Raw genomic sequence first — 20,055 nt, 5'->3', positions numbered from 1 at the left:
AGACATAAGTTGACAGAATGGATTAAAAAACAAGGTCTATCTATATGCTGCCTACAAGAGACTCATTTTAGACCTAAAGACACCTGCAGATTGAAAGTAAGGGGATGGAGAAACATCTATCATGCAAATGTATATCAAAAAAAAAAAAAAAAGAAAAAGAAAAAGAAAGAAAGCCTGAGTAGCAATATTTGTTTTGGACAAAATAGACTTTAAAACAAAGACTATAACAAGAGACAATGAAGGACACTATATAATAATAAAGGGGGCAATCCAACAAGAAGATATAATAATCGTAAATATTTATGCACCCAGCATAGAGGTACCCAAACACTAAAACAGTAACAAACCTAAAGGAACTAATCAATAATAATACAATAATAATAGGGAACTTCAACACTAACGTCAATGGACAGATCATCTAAACAGAAAATCAGGAAACAATGTCTTTGAATGACACACTGGACCAGATGTATATTTCACAGATATATTCAGAACATTCCATCCCAAAACAGCAGAATACACATTTTTTTCAAGTGCACATGGAATATTCTCCAGAACAGATCACATATTAGCCCACAAAACCAACCTCAACAAATACAATAAGATCAGATTCCTCCATGTATCTTTTCTGACCACAGCATGGATGAAACTAGAAAACAACCACAAGAAAAAGTCTGAAAAGGCTACAAATACATGGAGGTTAAATAACATGCTACTAAACAATGAATGGCTCAACCAGGAAACAAAAGAAGAAATTCAAAAAGTACATGGAAACAAATGAAAATGAAAACACGATGATCCAAAACCTTTGGGATGCAGCAAAAGTGGGTCTAACAACCAATACAGGCCTACCTCAGGAAGCAAGAAAAATCTCAAACAACCTTACAGTGCACCTAAAGAAGCTAGAAAAAGAATGACGAACATAATCTAAAACCAACAGAAGGAAGGACTTAATAAAGATTGGAGCAGAGATAAATGACGTAGAGTCTAAAAAAGCAATCGAACAGATCTGTGAAACCAGGAGCTGGTTCTCTGAAAGAATCAATAAAATTGATACACCTCTAGCCAGACTTATCAAGGAAAAAAGAGAAAGGAGTCAAATAAATAAAATCACAAATGAGAGAGGAGAAATAGCCCACACCACAGAAATATAAACAATTATAAGAGACTATCATGAGAAACTATATGCCAACAAATTGGACTACCTAGAAGAAGTGGATAGGTTCCTAGAAACATATAAATTACCAAAACTGAACCAGGAAGAAATAGAAAATTTGAAAAGACTGATAACCAGCAAGGAAACTTAATCAGTAATCAAAAAACTCCCAACAAACAAAAGTCTAGGATCAGATGGCTTCAAAGGCAAATTTTACTGAAATTTTTACCAAACTTTTAAAGAAGAGCTAATACCTATTCTCAAACTTTTCCAAAAAATAAAAGAGGAAGGGAAACTTCCAAATTCATTCTATGAGGCCAACATTATCCTGATACCAAACCAGATAGATACCACTTTTTTAATACAGGGAAATATCCCTGATGAGCATAGATGCAAAAATCCTCAACAAAATACTAACAACTGAATCCAACAATACATTAAAAAAATTATTTACCACATCAAGTGGGATTCATTCCTGGGTTGCAAGGTGGTTCAATATTCTCAAATCAATCAATGATTGGTCACATCAATAAGAGAAAGGATAAGAACCATATGATCTTTTCAATAGACAAAGAAAATATACTTGACAAAGTACAACATCCATTCATGATAAAACTCTCAACAAAGTAGGTTTAGAGGGAGCATATCTCAACATAATAAAGGCCATATATGAAAAACCCACAGCTAACATCATCCCTAATGGGGAAAAACTAAGAGGTTTGTTGTTCTTGTTGTTTTTAAGAGCTTTTCCCAAAAAGTCAAGAACAACAGGATGTCTGCTCTCACCACTTTTATTCAACATAGTACTGGAAGTCCTAGCCTCACCAATCAGACTACAAAAAGAAATGCATCCAAATCAGTAAGGAAGAAGTCAAACTTTCACTATTTGCAGATGACATGATACTTTATATACAAAACCCAAAAGACTTGCCCAACTGCTAGAACTGATAAATGAACTCAGTAAAGTCACAAGATACAAAATCAATGTGTAGAAATCTGTTGCATTTCTATACACCAATAATGAAGGAGCATAAAGAGAGATCAAGAAATCAATCCCATTTACAATTGCACCAAAAACCATAAGATAGCTAGGAATAAACCTGTCTAAAGAGTTGAAAGGTCTGTACTCTGAAAACGATAAAACACTGATGAAAGGGATTGAAGATGATACAAAGCAGTGGAGAGACATTCCATGCTCATGGATTATTAGAAGAACAAATATTCTTTTTTTTTTAATTTTATTTTATTATTATATTATGTTAGTCACCATACAGTACATCCCCGGATTCCGATGCAAAGTTTGATGCTTCATTAGTTGCGTATAACACCCAGTGCACCATGCAGTACGTGCCCTCCTTACTACCCATCACCAGTCTATCCCATTCCCCCACCCCCCTCCCCTCTGAAGTCTTCAGTTTGTTTCTCATAGTCCATAGTCTCTCATGTTTCATTCCCCCTTCTGATTACCCCCCCTTTCTTTATCCCTTTCTTCCCCTACCGATCCTCCTAGTTCTTATGTTCCATAGATGAGAGAAATCATATGATAATTGTCTTTCTCTGCTTGACTTATTTCACTTAGCATTATCTCCTCCAGTGCCGTCCATGTTGCAGCAAATGTTGAGAATTCGTTCTTTCTGATAGCTGAGTAATATTCCATTGTATATATGGACCACAGCTTCTTAATCCAGTCATCTGTTGAAGGGCATCTCGGCTCCTTCCATGATTTGGCTATTGTGGACAATGCAGCTATGAACATTGGGGTGCATATGGCCCTTCTCTTTACTACGTCTGTATCTTTGGGGTAAACACCCAGTAGTGCAATGGCTGGGTCATAGGGTAGTTCAATTTTTAACTTTTTAAGGGACCTCCACACTGTTTTCCAGAGTGGCTGTACCAACTTGCATTCCCACCAACAATGTAGGAGGGATCCCCTTTCTCCACATCCTCTCCAACAATTGTTGTTTCTTGCCTTGTCTATCTTTGCCATTCTAACTGGCGTAAGGTGGTATCTCAGTGTGGTTTTGATTTGAATTTCCCTGATGGCTAATGATTTTGAACATTTTTTCATGTGTCTGTTAGCCATTTGTATGTCTTCATTGGAAAAGTGTCTGTTCATATCTTCTGCCCATTTTATGATTTGTTTATTTGTTTCTCGTGTATTGAGTTTGAGAAGTTCTTTGTAGATCTTGGATACCAGTCCTTTATCTGTGGTGTCCTTTGCAAATATATTCTCCCATTCCGTGGGCTGTCTCTTAGTTTTTTTGACTGTTTCCTTGGCTGTGCAGAAGCTCTTTATCCTGATAAAGTCCCATAAGTTCATTTTATCTTTTATTTCTCTTGCCTTTGGAGATGTGTCGTGAAAAAGGTTGCTCTGGCCGATGTCATAGAAGTTGTTGCCTATGTTCTCCTCTAGAATTTTGATGGATTCCTGTCTCACATTGAGGTCTTTCATCCATTTGGAGTTTATTTTTGTGTATGGTGTGAGAGAGTGGTCAAGTTTCATTCTTTTGCATGTAGCTGTCCAATTTTCCCAGCACCATTTATTGAAGAGACTGTCTTTTTTCCACCGGATGTTTTTTCCTGCTTTATCAAAGATTAGTTGCCCAAAGAGCCGAGGGTCCATTTCTGGGTTCTCTATTCTGTTCCATTGGTCGATGTGTCTGTTTTTGTGCCAGTACCATGCTGTCTTTGTGATCACAGCTTTGTAGTACAGCTCGAAATCCGGCATTGTGATGCCCCCAGCTTTGTTTTTCCTTTTCAACAGTTCCTTGGAGATTCGGGGCCTTTTCTGGTTCCATACAAATTTAAGGACTATTTGTTCCAGGTAGAAGAACAAATATTCTTAAAATGTCTATGCTACCCAAAGCAATCTACACATTTAATGCAATCTTTATCAAAATACCAACAGCATTTTTCACAAAACTAGAACAAACAATTCTAAAATGTATATGGAACCCAAATAGCCAAAGCAACCTTGAAAAAGAAAAGAAGAGCTGAAGGCATCACAATTCCAGACTTCAAGTTATATTACAAAGCTGTAGTGATCAAAACAGTATGGTACGGGCACAAAACAGACACACAGACCAATGGAACAGAGTAGAAAACCCACAACTATATGAAATAAACCTACAACTATATGGTCAATCCTTGACAAAGCAGGAAAGAATATCTCATGGGAAAAGGACAGTTTTTTCAACAAATGGTGTTGGAAGAACTGGACAGCTATATGAAAAAGAATGAAACTGGACCACCTTCTTACACCATACACAAAAATAAATTCAAAATGGATTAAGGACCTAAATGTCAGACCTGAAACCATAAGAATCCTAGAGAAGATCACAAGCAGTAACCTCTTTGACCTCAGCTGTAACAACTTCTTTCTAGATATGTCTCCCGAGGCAAGGGAAACAAAAGCAAAAATAAACTCTTAGGACTACATCAAAATAAAAGCTTCTGCACAGCTAAGCAAACAACCAACAAAACTAAAAAGCAACCTACAGAATGAGAGAAGATATGTGCAAATGACGTATCCTATAAAGGGTTAGTATCCAAAATATATAAAGAACTTCTTGGGGTACCTGGGTGGCTCAATTGGTTAAGCATCTGACTCTTGATTTTGGCTCAAGTCATGATCTCAGCGTCGTGAGATGGAGCCCCACTTTGGGCTCTGCTCTGTGCATAGAGCCTGCTTAAGATTCTCTTTCTCCCTGTCCCTCTGCTCCCTACCTCCATCCTGCACCTGCTCCCTCTCTCTCTCTAAAAAAGAAAGAACTTCTAAAAATCAGCACCCAAAAAACAAATAATCCGATTTTAAAATGGGCAGAAGACTTGAACAGGCGTTTCTCCAAAGAAGGCATCCAGATGCCAAGAGACACTTGAAAAGATGTTCTTCATCTCTTACCATCAGGGAAATGCAATCAAAACTACAATGAGATATCACCTCACACCCGTCAAAATGGCTAAGATAAACACAAGAAACAACAGGTGTTGGCGAGGATGTGGAGAAAAAGCAACCTTCTTGAACTGTTCATGGGAATGCAGACTGGGGCAGCAACTGTGAAAACCAGTATGGAGTTTCCTCAGAAAGTTAGAAATAGAACTACCCTGTGATCCAGCAATGGCACTACAAGGTATTCACCCAAAAGATACAAAAACACTAATTCAGAGGGATGTATACACCCCTATGTTTATTGCAGCATTATTTACAATAGCCAAGATTTGGAAGCAGTCCAAGTGTCTATCAATTGATGAATGGATAAAGAAGGTATGATATATATATATATATATAATATATATCATATATATATATGTATATATGTATACATTCAGTACATGTATACACAATGAAGTGTTATTCAGCCATAAAAAGAATAAAATCTTGCCATTTGCAACAACATGGATGGAACTAGAGGGTATAATGCTAAGTGAAATAATTCAGTCAGAGAAGAAAAATACCATATGATTTCACTCACATATGGAATTTAAGAAACAAAACAAACGAGTAAAGGGGAGAAAGAGAGAGAGAGAAACAAACCAAGAAACACTCTTAACTATAGAAAACAAACTGATGGTCACCAGAGGGGGGCGTGAAAGAGGTGCTGGGGATTAAGGAGGCCCTTGTCATTATGAGGACCGGGTAATGTATGGAATTGTTGAATCACTCTATTGTAAACCCAAAACTAATAAAATACTGCATGTTAACTAACTGGAATTAAAATAAAACTTAAAATTTTTTTTAAAAAAGGAAGCTTGCATGCATTGAGTATTTACTATGTGATAGGCACCTTTCACCATGATTAATTCATTAGTCCTCACTACAACATTAAAGGTAGTACTATTTCCATTTATGGTAGAATACACTGGGTCTTAAAATGTGAAACTGGATTTTAAATCAAGGTCTTTCTAATCCCATATCCAGTGTTGTTTTTACCAAATTATGCTGCTTCAATGAAGAAAATAATACGATTTTCCCTCAGGCATTGAATCCCTGATAGTAGTACCCTGGCATTGCTGTGCAACTGTATGGACTTTTCAGCTTCTAGAAAAGGAACATAATTCTCAGGGAGTACCATTGCTGCAGCAACATAAAGCCTTTGTGTTCTTGGGTCCAGGAGCTTCCCATGGCCTATCATGTACTCGAAAGAAGAATTCTATTAAGAAATGGCTTCACTGGGGCACCTGGGTGGCACAGCGGTTGAGCGTCTGCCTTCGGCTCAGGGCGTGATCCTGGCGTTGTGGGATCGAACCCCACATCAGGCTCCTCCACTGTGAGCCTGCTTCTTCCTCTCCCACTCCCCCTGCTTGTGTTCCCTCTCTCGCTGGCTGTCTCTGTCAAATAAGTAAATAAAATCTTAAAAAAAAAAAAAAAGAAAAGAAATGGCTTCACTAAGTGGTGCGTGAGTGGCTCAGTTGGCTGAGCGTCAGCCTTCAGCTCAGGTCATGATCTCAGGGTCTCAGGATCGAGTTCCACATCAGGCTCCTTGCTCAGTGGGGAGTCTGCTTCTCCCTCTGCCCTGCTCATGGTCTCTCTCTCTCTCTCCCTCTCTCTCAAATAAATAAATTTTTAAAAAAATTTAAAAAAAAGAAATTGCTTCATTTCTAAGGGGTAATGATGTAGAGGAAATATAGATTGTTTCATCTTGATGAAAGTGTACTGTTTGAAGATAGAAATCAACTTCCAGGAGCTTACAAAGTGATTAAAATAAATAGATGTTTTATTTTAAAAAGTTTTTTTCTCCGGTAAAAATAATGAGTCTTGATGAACCAGGACAAGGTAGAAAGGAGATTTTCATTTTATATAATTCTTAAATAGGGGACTATGAGTGATTTTTATCTTTCTTATAATATTGGTTCATATTTTTCATATTACAAAATAATGAAGTATAAAATATTTGCAAAAGACACATCTGAAAAAGGACTGTTATCCAAAATATACAAAGAACTCCTAAAACTTAACAATAGGGGCGCCTGGGTGGCACATCGGTTAAGCGTCTGCCTTCGGCTCAGGGCGTGATCCCGGCATTATGGGATCGAGCCCCACATCAGACTCCTCTGCTGTGAGCCTGCTTCTTCCTCTCCCACTCCCCCTGCTTGTGTTCCCTCTCTCGCTGGCTGTCTCTATCTCTGTCGAATAAATAAATAAAATCTTAAAAAAAAAAAAAAACTTAACAATAAAAAAAAAAAAAAACCACCTGATTTTTTAAATGAGCAAAGGACCTTAACAGATACTTCACCAAAGAAGATATCTGGGTGGCAAACAAACATATGAAAAGAAGTTCACATCATATGTCATCAGGGAAATGAAAACTAAAACAACAGGGAGATAACACTGTACAGCTGTTAGAATGGCCAAAATCTACAACACTGACAACATCCAGTGTGGGTGAAGATGTAAGCAACAAAAGTGTTAAATATTGCCAGTGGGAATGCAAAATGGTACAGCAACTTCGGAAGATAGTTTGGTGGTTTCTTATCAACCTAAACATATTCTTACTGTATGATCCAGCATTCATGGCCCTTGATATTTACCCAAAGGAAATGAGATCTTATGTCCACACAAAAAGTTGTACATAGATGTTTATAGCAGCTTCATTCACAATTGCTAAAATCTGGAAGCATCCAAGATGTCCTTCAGTAGGTGAATGGATAAATCAGCTGTGGTCCATCCAGGCCAGGTAATAGTATGTAGGTCTAAAAAGAAATGAGTTATCAAGCCAAGAAAAGACATGGAGAAAACTTACTAAATGCATATTACTAAGTTAAAGAAGCTCATCTGAAAATGCTGTATACTATATGATTTCCAACTATTTGACGTTCTGTAAAAGGCAAAACCATGGAGACAGTAGAAAGATAGGTGTTTGCCAGGGGTTGAGACACAGGGAGAGATGAATAGGCAAAACAAAGAGGATTTTTAAGGTGTGAAAATATTCTTATGATAGCATAATTATGGGTGCCTGTCATTATACATTTGTCAAAACCCATAGAATATAGAACATGAAGAGGGAACCCTAAGGTAGACTATGGTCTCTGGATGATGATGATGTGTCAGTGTTGGTTTATCAATTGTAACAAATGTCCCGCTGTGGTAGGGGATGTGGGAATGAGGGGAGAGGCACTCTGCATGTGTGAGGATAGAGAGTATGTGGGGAAATCTCTGTACCTTCTCAGTTCTGCTAGGAACTTAAAACTCCTCTAAAAAAAATCAAGTCTTTGAAAATAAATAAAATGAATGAATGAATAAATAAATAAATACTATTTGCTAAAAAAATGACAAAGGAAGTGAGTTTAAAAATTCAAGGGTACTTCATGAGATCCCATTTGTGTCAAAAAATTCAAATCCTTTCTTTTCCTTTTTACTCTAAATATATGAATATGCATTGGGTAGTCCAGAAGGATACACATCAAAATAAAATCGTGATTATGCTTTATTCTTTATTCACTTCTGTAGTTCATATTTCTAAAATTGAGCATGAATTATTTTTTGTAATTTTTAAAATGCGATGCTTAAAAAGAAAAAAACACTTTAAAATTTTTAAATTTTATTTATTCTGAAATAAAAACATATTTTAGACTTTACATATTAATCATAAATAATAAAGGTATTTGAGAAGATGTTCCGAATTATATGTGACATATAGAATACTAATATATAAGTATGTGTTGTTTTACAGTCTCAAGGGAAAAAAAAATCTATGATGGAGGAAGAGATGTTCATTGAATAGTTTATTTGATTTTAAATAACATGGAGTAATTATAAGAAAGCAAAGTATAGAACGTATTTTTTCATTATCATAGTTTTCATTCATTTTTATTTAACTGCTTCCAAATTAAACTGGTATTTTAGAGTGAATAAACTTTTTCTTTAATACCCGCACTGAAGTTGAAATTAAACATGAACATATCTTTGAAGTTTTTAACAAATAGCTAAGGTAAAAAAATGTTACTTTCTTATCATGAATTTGTGTAACACTAGACCAATTGAGAAAACGAAACAGTGGCGTGTGGCTTTTTAATTATAAACAGTACAAACATAGTTTTAATTTTTCGTAAGTTCAATGACCTTCTCATAAGATACTTGGCAAATGCAAACAAAAAAAAAATTCTGGAGTTTCCTAATAATTACTGACAGAATAAATTTGAACAAATAAATATGGAAATTAAACAGTACTATCAAAATATGTTTACCCTTTCCCTAAGTTATACGTGTACCCTCGGTCTTATAAACAACTGGAAACTCAGTCTATCTGGTCCCCTTGGGTGGACTTTGACTTCCTAAGGTTCATATTCATCATGATTTAAATCTTGGAACTGCATCCAAGAGGAAGCTTAACAATAGCAATTGTTTATTTTGTAGGTTTTAAAGAAGCTAGAGTGCCAGAGAAGACCTTTGAAGTGTGAAGAGATTTCCTGTAATTGAAACCAAAATGTCATTTATAGATCCGTATCAGCACATTATAGTAAGTCATTTATCGTTTATGTATCCTTTCTGGGAGGGCGACAGATACATTTGTGTGCATGAGTCTTGCTGGCATTGGCTAATAAAGTAAAAGTTTATGACAAATCCAGAACAGAGGTACTTGGAGGGGGAAAAAAGACCAAAACATGTGTAACAGTACAGAACTTTCATGGAACAATAAAAAATGCAGTTGCCACTTAGCAATCATCAGTCTGTGTAACTTCTACCATTCACATGAATTGGTGGAGAGAAGGCAAAAGAATTCTTAAATTGAAGGCTATGTTTGGGTATGTGTTGCTAGGGTAAAGCATTCTGTAAACTTTCCCTTCGCTGTGCTTAAACCAGTTCTTCTATAGGTGGTTCGTTTATAGTAGAGTAATCTCAAATTTTCGTATGTATTTTTCCAAACTCAGGTGGAAGTATACACCCTCTCTTCTGACTGAAAAAAACAGGATTTCTTTTTTTTTTAATTTTATTTTATTATATTATGTTAATCACCATACAGTATATCCCCAGATTCCGATGTAAAGTTTGATGCTTCATTAGTTGCGTATAACACCCAGTGCACCATGCAATACGTGCCCTCCTTACTACCCATCACCAGTCTATCCCATTCCCCCACCCCCTCCCCTCTGAAGTCTTCAGTTTGTTTCTCNAAAAACAGGATTTCTTTGCTGAATTCCACACCTGAGATCCGGTTCAGTTGATATGGACTAGAAATAGTTTTTATGGACATTAAGGAATAATCCAGAGTCTTATTGTTACTTAAAATGAAACACTTGTTCTCTTACCCTACATCCTTCTCTAGCTACCATCCTCGCTCTTTCCCTGCCTGGAGAGCAAGGATTAACACATTACAAGTGTTTTCTAGTGCCTTCTTCCCCTCTGTTCACAACTTGAATCATTAAAACCTGGACTCAGCTTTCCCACTTCACAGAAAACCCTCATCAAGGGCTTCTTTTGGTGCTGAATTCAATCAACTCCTCAGTAGCCCTCATCCTCCCCCAACCCCACTGGTCATTCTCTTCTTTAAACTCTTCTTGATGGGGTGCCTGGGTGGCTCAATTGGTTAAGCGGCTGCCTTCAGCCTAGATCATGATCCGAGAGTCCCTACTTGTACGGGAGCCTGCTTCTCCCTCCCTCCCTGCCTCTTATCGATTTTTCTGTGGTTCTGTTTCAGATTTCTCTGTTCTGTTTCATATTTTCTTGCAATTGGCTCCTTCTCAGTTTTCTTCACAAGCTGCTCTTCCTGCTGGACTCTTGTTTGTTTGTTTGTTTCTAATCGAGGTATAGCATATATAAAGTGCATAAATCTTAATCGTTCAGCTTGATGGATATTAACCTATGTTTTCCTCTCATGAAACCATCATCCAAGTAAAAATACACAGCATTAAAAGTATTGCAGAAGAGTTGCTCCTGTCACTTCCAGTCAATAAACTCCACAAAGGTAACCAACATTTGACTTCTATTACTGTAGTAAATGTTGCCATTTTGACCTTCATATAGATACCTGCCTTCAACATTACATCTGTGAGATTCATTCATGTTGTTGTAAAGCAGCAGAATCGCACACTTTTACATTGCCATGTAGCATTCCCTTATCTGAATATACTACGAACTCTCTAGTCCCCCGATAACTCTCCTCACACTGAATGGTTATGGCGCCTCTACCGTAAATCTAGCAGCCTTATGTGTGTGGTTGATTTGCATGCTCTTCTATTGGTCTGTTAGGCTTTGTTATATAATGCCAGTTGTACGTCTATCTTAATTTCTTTTTTTTTTTTTAAGATTTTATTTATATTTGTCCGGGTGGGGGGGGAGAGAGAGAGAGAGTGCACAAGCAGGGGGAGCGGCAGGCAGAGGGAGAAGCAGGCACCCCGCTGAGCAAGGAGCCCGATGCGGGACTGTCTCCACCTGAGCCAAAGGCATATGCTTAACCAACTGAGCCACCCAGGTGTCCCATCTTAATTTCTGTAGCTTTGAAATGTATCTTATATATGGTAGTGTAAAATCCTCCAGCTTTTTCTTCTTCAAGATTGTCTTGACTATTATCAGTCTTCTGCATTTCCATGTAAATTTTGCAATCAGTTTGTCAATTTGCACAAACACACATATACACAAAACTGCTGGAATTTTTATTGGCTCTGTAATGATTTTATAGACCAATTAAGGGAGAGATGATATGATAATGATATTGAATCTTCCCACCCTTTAATAAGCCATTTATTTAGATTATCTTTAATTCTCTCAGGAGTGTCTTGTTGATTTCAATAAGAAATCTTTTATAGCATTCCCCCCTTACCTGTGGTTTCAGTGACCTGTGGTGACTTTAGACAGAGCAGATGATCATCCTTCTGATGTGTCATCAGAAGGACTGTAGTGACCTAACGCTACGTCACAAAGCCCGGGTTGTTCATTCACTTCATCTCATCACCTAGGCATTTTATCATTTTATATCATCACAAGAAGGAGGGCGAGTACAATACAAGATATTTTGAGAGAGAGAGCACATTCACATAACTTTTATTATAGTGTATTGTTATAGTTGTTCTATTTTATTATTAGTTATTGTTAATATCTTACTGTGTCTAATCTATAAACTAAACTTTATCAAAGGTATGTATTTTGGGAAAAAATAGCATATAGAGAGTTCGTACTATCCACGGTTTCAGGCATCCATGGTAGGGCAGCTGGGAGGTTGCTTGGAATGTAGCCCCTGGGCTAAAGAGGGATTACTATATATCTTTTTTTTAGATGTATTTCTTGATAGTTGATATTTTAGTGTCATTATTTGTAAATTTTATTTTCCAATTAGTTTTTGCATTTAGATCGATTTTTCTGTGGTTCTGTTTCAGATTTCTCTGTTCTGTTTCATATTTTCTTGCAATTGGCTCCTTCTCAGTTTTCTTCACAAGCTGCTCTTCCTGCTGGACTCTTGTTTGTTTGTTTGTTTCTAATCGAGGTATAGCATATATAAAGTGCATAAATCTTAATCGTTCAGCTTGATGGATATTAACCTATGTTTTCCTCTCATGAAACCATCATCCAAGTAAAAATACACAGCATTAAAAGTATTGCAGAAGAGTTGCTCCTGTCACTTCCAGTCAATAAACTCCACAAAGGTAACCAACATTTGACTTCTATTACTGTAGTAAATGTTGCCATTTTGACCTTCATATAGATACCTGCCTTCAACATTACATCTGTGAGATTCATTCATGTTGTTGTAAAGCAGCAGAATCGCACACTTTTACATTGCCATGTAGCATTCCCTTATCTGAATATACTACGAACTCTCTAGTCCCCCGATAACTCTCCTCACACTGAATGGTTATGGCGCCTCTACCGTAAATCTAGCAGCCTTATGTGTGTGGTTGATTTGCATGCTCTTCTATTGGTCTGTTAGGCTTTGTTATATAATGCCAGTTGTACGTCTATCTTAATTTCTTTTTTTTTTTTTAAGATTTTATTTATATTTGTCCGGGTGGGGGGGGAGAGAGAGAGAGAGTGCACAAGCAGGGGGAGCGGCAGGCAGAGGGAGAAGCAGGCACCCCGCTGAGCAAGGAGCCCGATGCGGGACTGTCTCCACCTGAGCCAAAGGCATATGCTTAACCAACTGAGCCACCCAGGTGTCCCATCTTAATTTCTGTAGCTTTGAAATGTATCTTATATATGGTAGTGTAAAATCCTCCAGCTTTTTCTTCTTCAAGATTGTCTTGACTATTATCAGTCTTCTGCATTTCCATGTAAATTTTGCAATCAGTTTGTCAATTTGCACAAACACACATATACACAAAACTGCTGGAATTTTTATTGGCTCTGTAATGATTTTATAGACCAATTAAGGGAGAGATGATATGATAATGATATTGAATCTTCCCACCCTTTAATAAGCCATTTATTTAGATTATCTTTAATTCTCTCAGGAGTGTCTTGTTGATTTCAATAAGAAATCTTTTATAGCATTCCCCCCTTACCTGTGGTTTCAGTGACCTGTGGTGACTTTAGACAGAGCAGATGATCATCCTTCTGATGTGTCATCAGAAGGACTGTAGTGACCTAACGCTACGTCACAAAGCCCGGGTTGTTCATTCACTTCATCTCATCACCTAGGCATTTTATCATTTTATATCATCACAAGAAGGAGGGCGAGTACAATACAAGATATTTTGAGAGAGAGAGCACATTCACATAACTTTTATTATAGTGTATTGTTATAGTTGTTCTATTTTATTATTAGTTATTGTTAATATCTTACTGTGTCTAATCTATAAACTAAACTTTATCAAAGGTATGTATTTTGGGAAAAAATAGCATATAGAGAGTTCGTACTATCCACGGTTTCAGGCATCCATGGTAGGGCAGCTGGGAGGTTGCTTGGAATGTAGCCCCTGGGCTAAAGAGGGATTACTATATATCTTTTTTTTAGATGTATTTCTTGATAGTTGATATTTTAGTGTCATTATTTGTAAATTTTATTTTCCAATTAGTTTTTGCATTTAGATCAAGATACAATTGATTTTTGTATATTTAGTAAACTTACTGAATTTCTTTATTAATTTTAATAGTTTGTAGGTTCTTTTGGATTTTCAACTTACACATCCCTGTATCTGTGAATAATGCCAATTTTACTTCTTCCTTTTAAATTTTTAAATATTTATCCTTAGAGCTTTATTAATTTTAGACCATCTACTTTAGATATAGCACATAGGTTTGGAAATGTCACATTTTCATAATTGCTCAATGAAAAATATTTTCTAACTTTTTCTAACTCAGTCCCTGAACTGAGCTTTGACTCATGGGTACTTAGACATGTGTATATTAATTTTCAAACAGTTGTCTTTGTCTTTGATTTCTAATCTAATTCCACTATGTTCAGAGAAAATACTCTGCATGATTTTTTGTTGTTTGCAATATGTTTATACATGATTATGGGCAAGCATATTTTCTATTTTGGTAAATGTTGCATATACAACAGTATGTTTCCATTTTCAACTTTTGGTTTATGAATTTCAAAGAAATGTTATTAGTGCATATAACTTCTGGGTGTATATATTTCTCTAATTGATGTTTTGTCACTGTAAGTCTTTTTTTAATCTCTAATAATAACTTTGTTCTAAATTTTACTTTGTCTTTTATTAATTTGACCTCTTCTAGTTTCTTTGATTAGTGTATGTGTCGTTTTATGTTCAATTTATATTTTTCCTTATATTTAAAGTGTGGTTTTTGTGAAAAGCATATAATCAGGGGTGCCTGGGTGGCTCAGTCAGTTAAGCGTGTGCCTTCAGCTCAGGTCATGATCCCAGGGTTCTGGGATCGAGCCCAGCACTGGGCTCCCTGCTCAGCAGGAGTCTGCTTCTCCCTCTTCTGACCCCCTCCCCCGCTCATGCTTGTGCTTTCTCTCTCTCAAATAAATAAATTAAAAAATCTTTTTTTAAAAAAAAAGGCAGGGGCGCCTGGGTGGCTCAGTCAAACGTCTGCCTTCAGCTTAGGTCATGATCCCAGGGTCCTGGGATGAGCCCCACATGGGGCTCCCTGCTTGGCAGGGAGCCTGCTTCTTCCTCTCCCTCTGCTGCTCCCCTGCTTGTATTTACTCTCTCTCTCTGTCAAATAAATAAATAAAATCTTTTTTAAAAAAGCATATAATCAGGGTTTAAAATGAGATACCTTTGTTTTCTGAAGCAATATCCTACTTTCCACAATTATGGTTTTCTATAGATGCATTTAAACAATGAAAATATTGTTTTTTCATATTAATGAAGTTTCTGTATATATGTGCAGATTAATTTTTTTCTCACCCCACCAGTAATTCCTATAACTCTCAGAGAATTTAATCAAAGTGTTCATTCTTAAACTTTTACATGAAATTTGGCACTTGGAACTGAAAAGGGAATATGAGGTAGAGGTCTGTACCCTGAGCTTAAGACAAAGACCAACAATAATTCTGAGTACTAACAGTTGGACTTTCATTCTACTTCTAAACCTATTGTAATTTTCTTTTTTCTGCACTTATCATTATTTATTGAATGCCCATTTGTACCACTCCCTGTAGGTTGTCAGTAGGTACTCGGGATGCAAAAGTGAATCAGACAGAGTCCCTGAACTGAGTTTATGCTTAGCAGACAAACGATTTATTCACACACTAATAACCATAATGTTTAGAAAGAGCTCTGAAATGAAACAATGAAGATTACTCTGGGAATATACAACGCGAATAACTAATGACAGGAATCCTCCTGACATTCTTAGAGGGAGTGACAAGTAAGCATAGACTTGAAGGTTTAGCACAAGGAAAGTGAAGAAGGAGAAAATTACTTTTCTGGATTGGAAAAAAACAAATGTGAGGTAATCTGGAGATGAGAAAGTTCATTTAAGGAAATGAAGAAGTTCAGTATGGTTGGAGTATAATACATTTCAAAGAACATGATTACTCCAAATGCCCTTCCCTCTCCTACTTAAATCTGACCAAGCCTTCTTACTGACCATTGTATAGACCCCACATGTCTCTTGTCAGATGACCTTGTGAGCTGGCCACGTAGTTTCTTCTCTTAACATGACAGAGTATATTTAAAAATCAAACTGCACTCTGGATATTTTAAAACTCATTGCTGTCACCTTTTCTCGCAAATTTTAACTACAGCTAAATATTGAGGACATAGTAATTACCTATGCGGCATCTGATGATGAAGCATGCAAACCGCCTAACTGTATCATGGTTTTCCTTACCTTTCCCGGCATCGGAGTGGGACGTTTAATTTGCATTCTGATGTATAACACTTTCCAATGAGGATCCCTAAGAGCTTTATAGTTTTGTTCTTCTTGTTCTTTCTGTATGTATGAAAAAGACTGTGTGTGTGTGTGTGTCTGTGTAAATTGTTTTAGTGACAAAATTCCCTGCTCTAGTTTTCACAGAAAGATACTTTTCAAAATATATAAGTGAGCATACTCAACACAGAACAATTTTAGTGAAAAGGAAAGATGGGGAAAAGTAAGTCAGCTAACTTGTCACAAGTGGTGCCAGACGGGCCAACACCGTTTTGTCTGCCTCAAGGCACAGAAGATTGGCCTTATTTTCCCCACACCTGTGATGCAGCAACATGTTGGGGAACCCCGTGGGCTGATACAGCAGTTCACAGCCAGCAAGTTCTCGTGCTTCCCGCAGTGCTGGCTTTTAAGAACCTGATAGAAAATGGAGTGGTAAACGTATGGCCGAATTCAGTGTCCCTATGTTTAGAGTCCCCGTGAGGTACTTTCTCACCTGAAGGATGTTTGTGTCTCCAGAATTTATTGAAATTTTTTTGGGCCAATTTTACAAGGATAGGTCAAGTATAAATTATTTATAAAAATTTCCATCTTTTTACTCTGAAAATGAGTCACTTCCCTGGAGTGAAAAAGAATCCACACCTCTTCCCACCTGACTTATGCCACTGTCCCACATCCACAGAACCCAAGGTTGTCTTCACATTAGACATAGTCAACCACACGGGTGTGCTAGCATGACTGCCTGCTAAAATACAGGGACCTTTGAAAAACGTCATTGTGGGGTGACTGGAAATTTTACCAGGAAAGTAGAAAGATATTATTCTAGATTATTATGGTAACATGGGGGGGGTGCAACACAGGGTAAGGAATCAAAGAGCTAGTATTCTAGTGGTGGGTCCCGTCTTCAGTTACGTGCTCCTGAGCACTGAAACTGAGTTTTAGCTGCTTCGTGTGGAAAAACAGGGTATGACTAGTACCTGCTGTGTCTGCTTCACAAGACTTGTATAAATAATAAATTGCTATGTGTGTAAAGGTATTCCCTATACACAGTAAAGGAAGGTATTCCCAACCAAGGGACATTAGAAGGTGAGACACTGCTATTGAGAAATCAAAAATATAAAGGTGGCAAAACCCTGTGGCAAAGCCTAGCGCTGTGCAAAACTAACAATGAGTTTTATGGCCAATAGCACATTCGTTGCTGTTATTGTTCTAGAAAAGTGAAGAAGAGGATAAGCTTCTCACCTTTCCCTGACACCAGTCATTCCTTATAGTGCAGTCCATAGAATTTTCAACTCAAAACAGGGGGGCTGGTTTACTAGGGTGCTAATCCTTAGAAGACTCTCACTCTCTCAAGGCTACTTAGTCTCAGCCTCCCCGTCTCTGGATCAGCAAAAACAGTGCTTACCACTCTGGTTCTTTTGTGCTGTTTGATTTTTGATCTCTTTCCTGGTAGTTAAGGCCTTTTTTTTTTTTTTTTAAAGATTTTATTTTTATTTATTCGACAGAGAGAGAGACAGCCAGCAAGAGAGGGAATACAAGCAGGGGGAGTGGGAGAGGAAGAAGCAGACTCATAGCAGAAGAGCCTGATGTGGGGCTCGATCCCATAATGCCGGGATCACGCCCTGAGCTGAAGGCAGAGACTTAACCACTGTGCCACCCAGGCGCCCCAAGGCCTTTTTATTTTGTTCTTTGTTACTATATTAGTCTGTGTTCTCCAGAGAAACAGAATCAATAGGAGATAGGGAGGTAGATAGATAGATAGAGTCTTAATTTAGCTTATAAACAACAGAAATTTATTACTCAGAGTTCTGGAGGCTGGGAAGTCCAAGATCAAGGCACCAGTCTGATCGCATTCGGTGAAGGCCTTCTTCCCTGGTTTGTAGCCACTCTGTCCTCACGAGGTAGAAGAGACAAGGAATCTGTCTAGATTCTCTTCTGTAAAGGCACTAATCCACTCATGAGAGTTCCTTACACCTCCCAAAGCTCTCATCTCGTAATCTTTGAAGTGTTAGGATTCCAACATGAATTTGGGGTGGGGGGGGACACAAATACTCAGACCACAGCAGTTAGATCTAGATACGGAGATTTATTTTGAAGAATTGTCTCATGTGGTTATGGAGGTTGTGAAGTCACACATTCTGCCATCTGCAGAGTGGAGAGCCAGGAAAGACAGGGGTATAATTCAGTCTACTTCTGGGGGCTAATGGTATAAATAGCAGGCCAAGGTCAGGAGAAGGTTTCAGGACATGAGGGGTTTCAACTCAAGCAGTAAGACTGGAAGAAAAGAGGCAAAGTCCTCCTTTTGTTCTATTCAGGCCCTCAACAGATTAGATAATGGCAGCCCACCCTGGGGAAGGCAACCTACTTTCCTGAGTCACTGATTCAAAAGATACTCTCATTTGGAAAGACCCTCACAGATACAGCTGGAGTAATATTTAATCTGAGGACCCCGAGGTCAGTCACAGTTACGTTTTGGAAAATCTTTACTTATTTTGTAAAGCCTTATTTGGTTTTTAGTTCTTTTCTGTGGGAAATATTTATGTGGGAAGTGTCTAATTATGATTTAACCTACCATTATCACAAGTGGAGTTCCCCATTGCATTTACTCTAAATCAGTAGTGCCTCTAGATAATCCCCAGAAGATAGATTAAAAAAAAAAAAGTCTTATCTTAAAAGATTTCCACAGATGGTAAAATCATCCCCCAAACTTGACATTCAGTATTGATCTATGTGAAATTATAATGTTGGAGTCTGGGTTGGTTTCATGGAATTCTTGACAAATCCCATGTCATTAGCGATATAATTACCATTTTACAGATGCAGAAACCAAGGGAGAAAAACTGAGTTGAAATATCAGGCAATCTATTATAAATATCCTGATTTATGTCCATGTCTTTTAGTTACAAATCTCACTTACTGCTTAATGACAAAGATGAACTAAGACCAAGAGAAGGTTTTTAAGAAGTTGCTTAAAATAAAGATAAATTGCCCCTTAAAATAAGGATAAATTTTTAAGAAGTTCCTTAAAATAAAGATAAATTAAATCTGTTGGATCTGCTGGACTTAACTGCACATCTGAAAATCATCATTGCAAAGACATCTTAGATGGGAATGAACATGACGTATCAGCTAGGTCGGTAATTCTAACCTAAGTAAGTATTTCTGCCACCCAAAGCATCTTTAAGAATGTGTGGGGAAAAAGGTTCAAGTGTGCATGGTGCTTCATGTGTTCTAATGAGCCCCTCCAGGAGAATGAAGGTGTACCTCTCTCCCTCAAGGTCCTTAGTTCAGCCATAATTACTCCAAGGAAAATATAGATTTCTTCAGGAGTATTGAAGTAGGAAAAAAGCTGATGTTCAAAAAAAATTTTGTTTGTGTGGTGCTATGGCTACTCAATTACCATTGGACCAGAATCTATATCTCAATTAAAGGTTAGGTACTAAAAATTTGGGTAACTTGAATTTTAGGTATCTTGATGTTATATTCACTATAAATTTATGGTGAGTATGTCATTAAATGAGTATTTTAGACACAAGCTGTCACCATCAAATATTTCTTTTTTGTACTGGTTTTCTGCCAGAGCAGTCTCAGTAATCCCGATTAAAATAGGACTTAAAATCTTTTAACTTCAGTGAAAATTAACTCTATATTTATTTTAATTTTTAAAGATATATACATATTT

The 20,055-nt window shown here is 37.2% G+C and overlaps 1 protein-coding gene across 3 annotated transcripts in view; it reads left to right on the top strand.

The window, feature by feature from the left end:
- Window positions 1-20,055, top strand: part of PLA2G4A (phospholipase A2 group IVA) — a 157,037-nt gene that overhangs the window by 24,711 nt on the left and 112,271 nt on the right. For all 3 annotated transcript variants that reach the window (XM_011231846.3, XM_034666785.1, XM_002924848.4), the window contains one exon: window positions 9,510-9,612. In XM_011231846.3, coding sequence (XP_011230148.1) covers window positions 9,580-9,612 — 33 coding nt within the window. In that variant the 5' untranslated portion in view covers window positions 9,510-9,579. The remainder of the gene's footprint in view (window positions 1-9,509; window positions 9,613-20,055) is intronic.

Source organism: Ailuropoda melanoleuca, chromosome 8 (assembly GCF_002007445.2).
Source record: "Ailuropoda melanoleuca isolate Jingjing chromosome 8, ASM200744v2, whole genome shotgun sequence".
In the NCBI taxonomy this organism is placed as follows: domain Eukaryota; kingdom Metazoa; phylum Chordata; class Mammalia; order Carnivora; family Ursidae; genus Ailuropoda; species Ailuropoda melanoleuca.
This window is presented reverse-complemented; position numbering and strand designations above follow the sequence as displayed.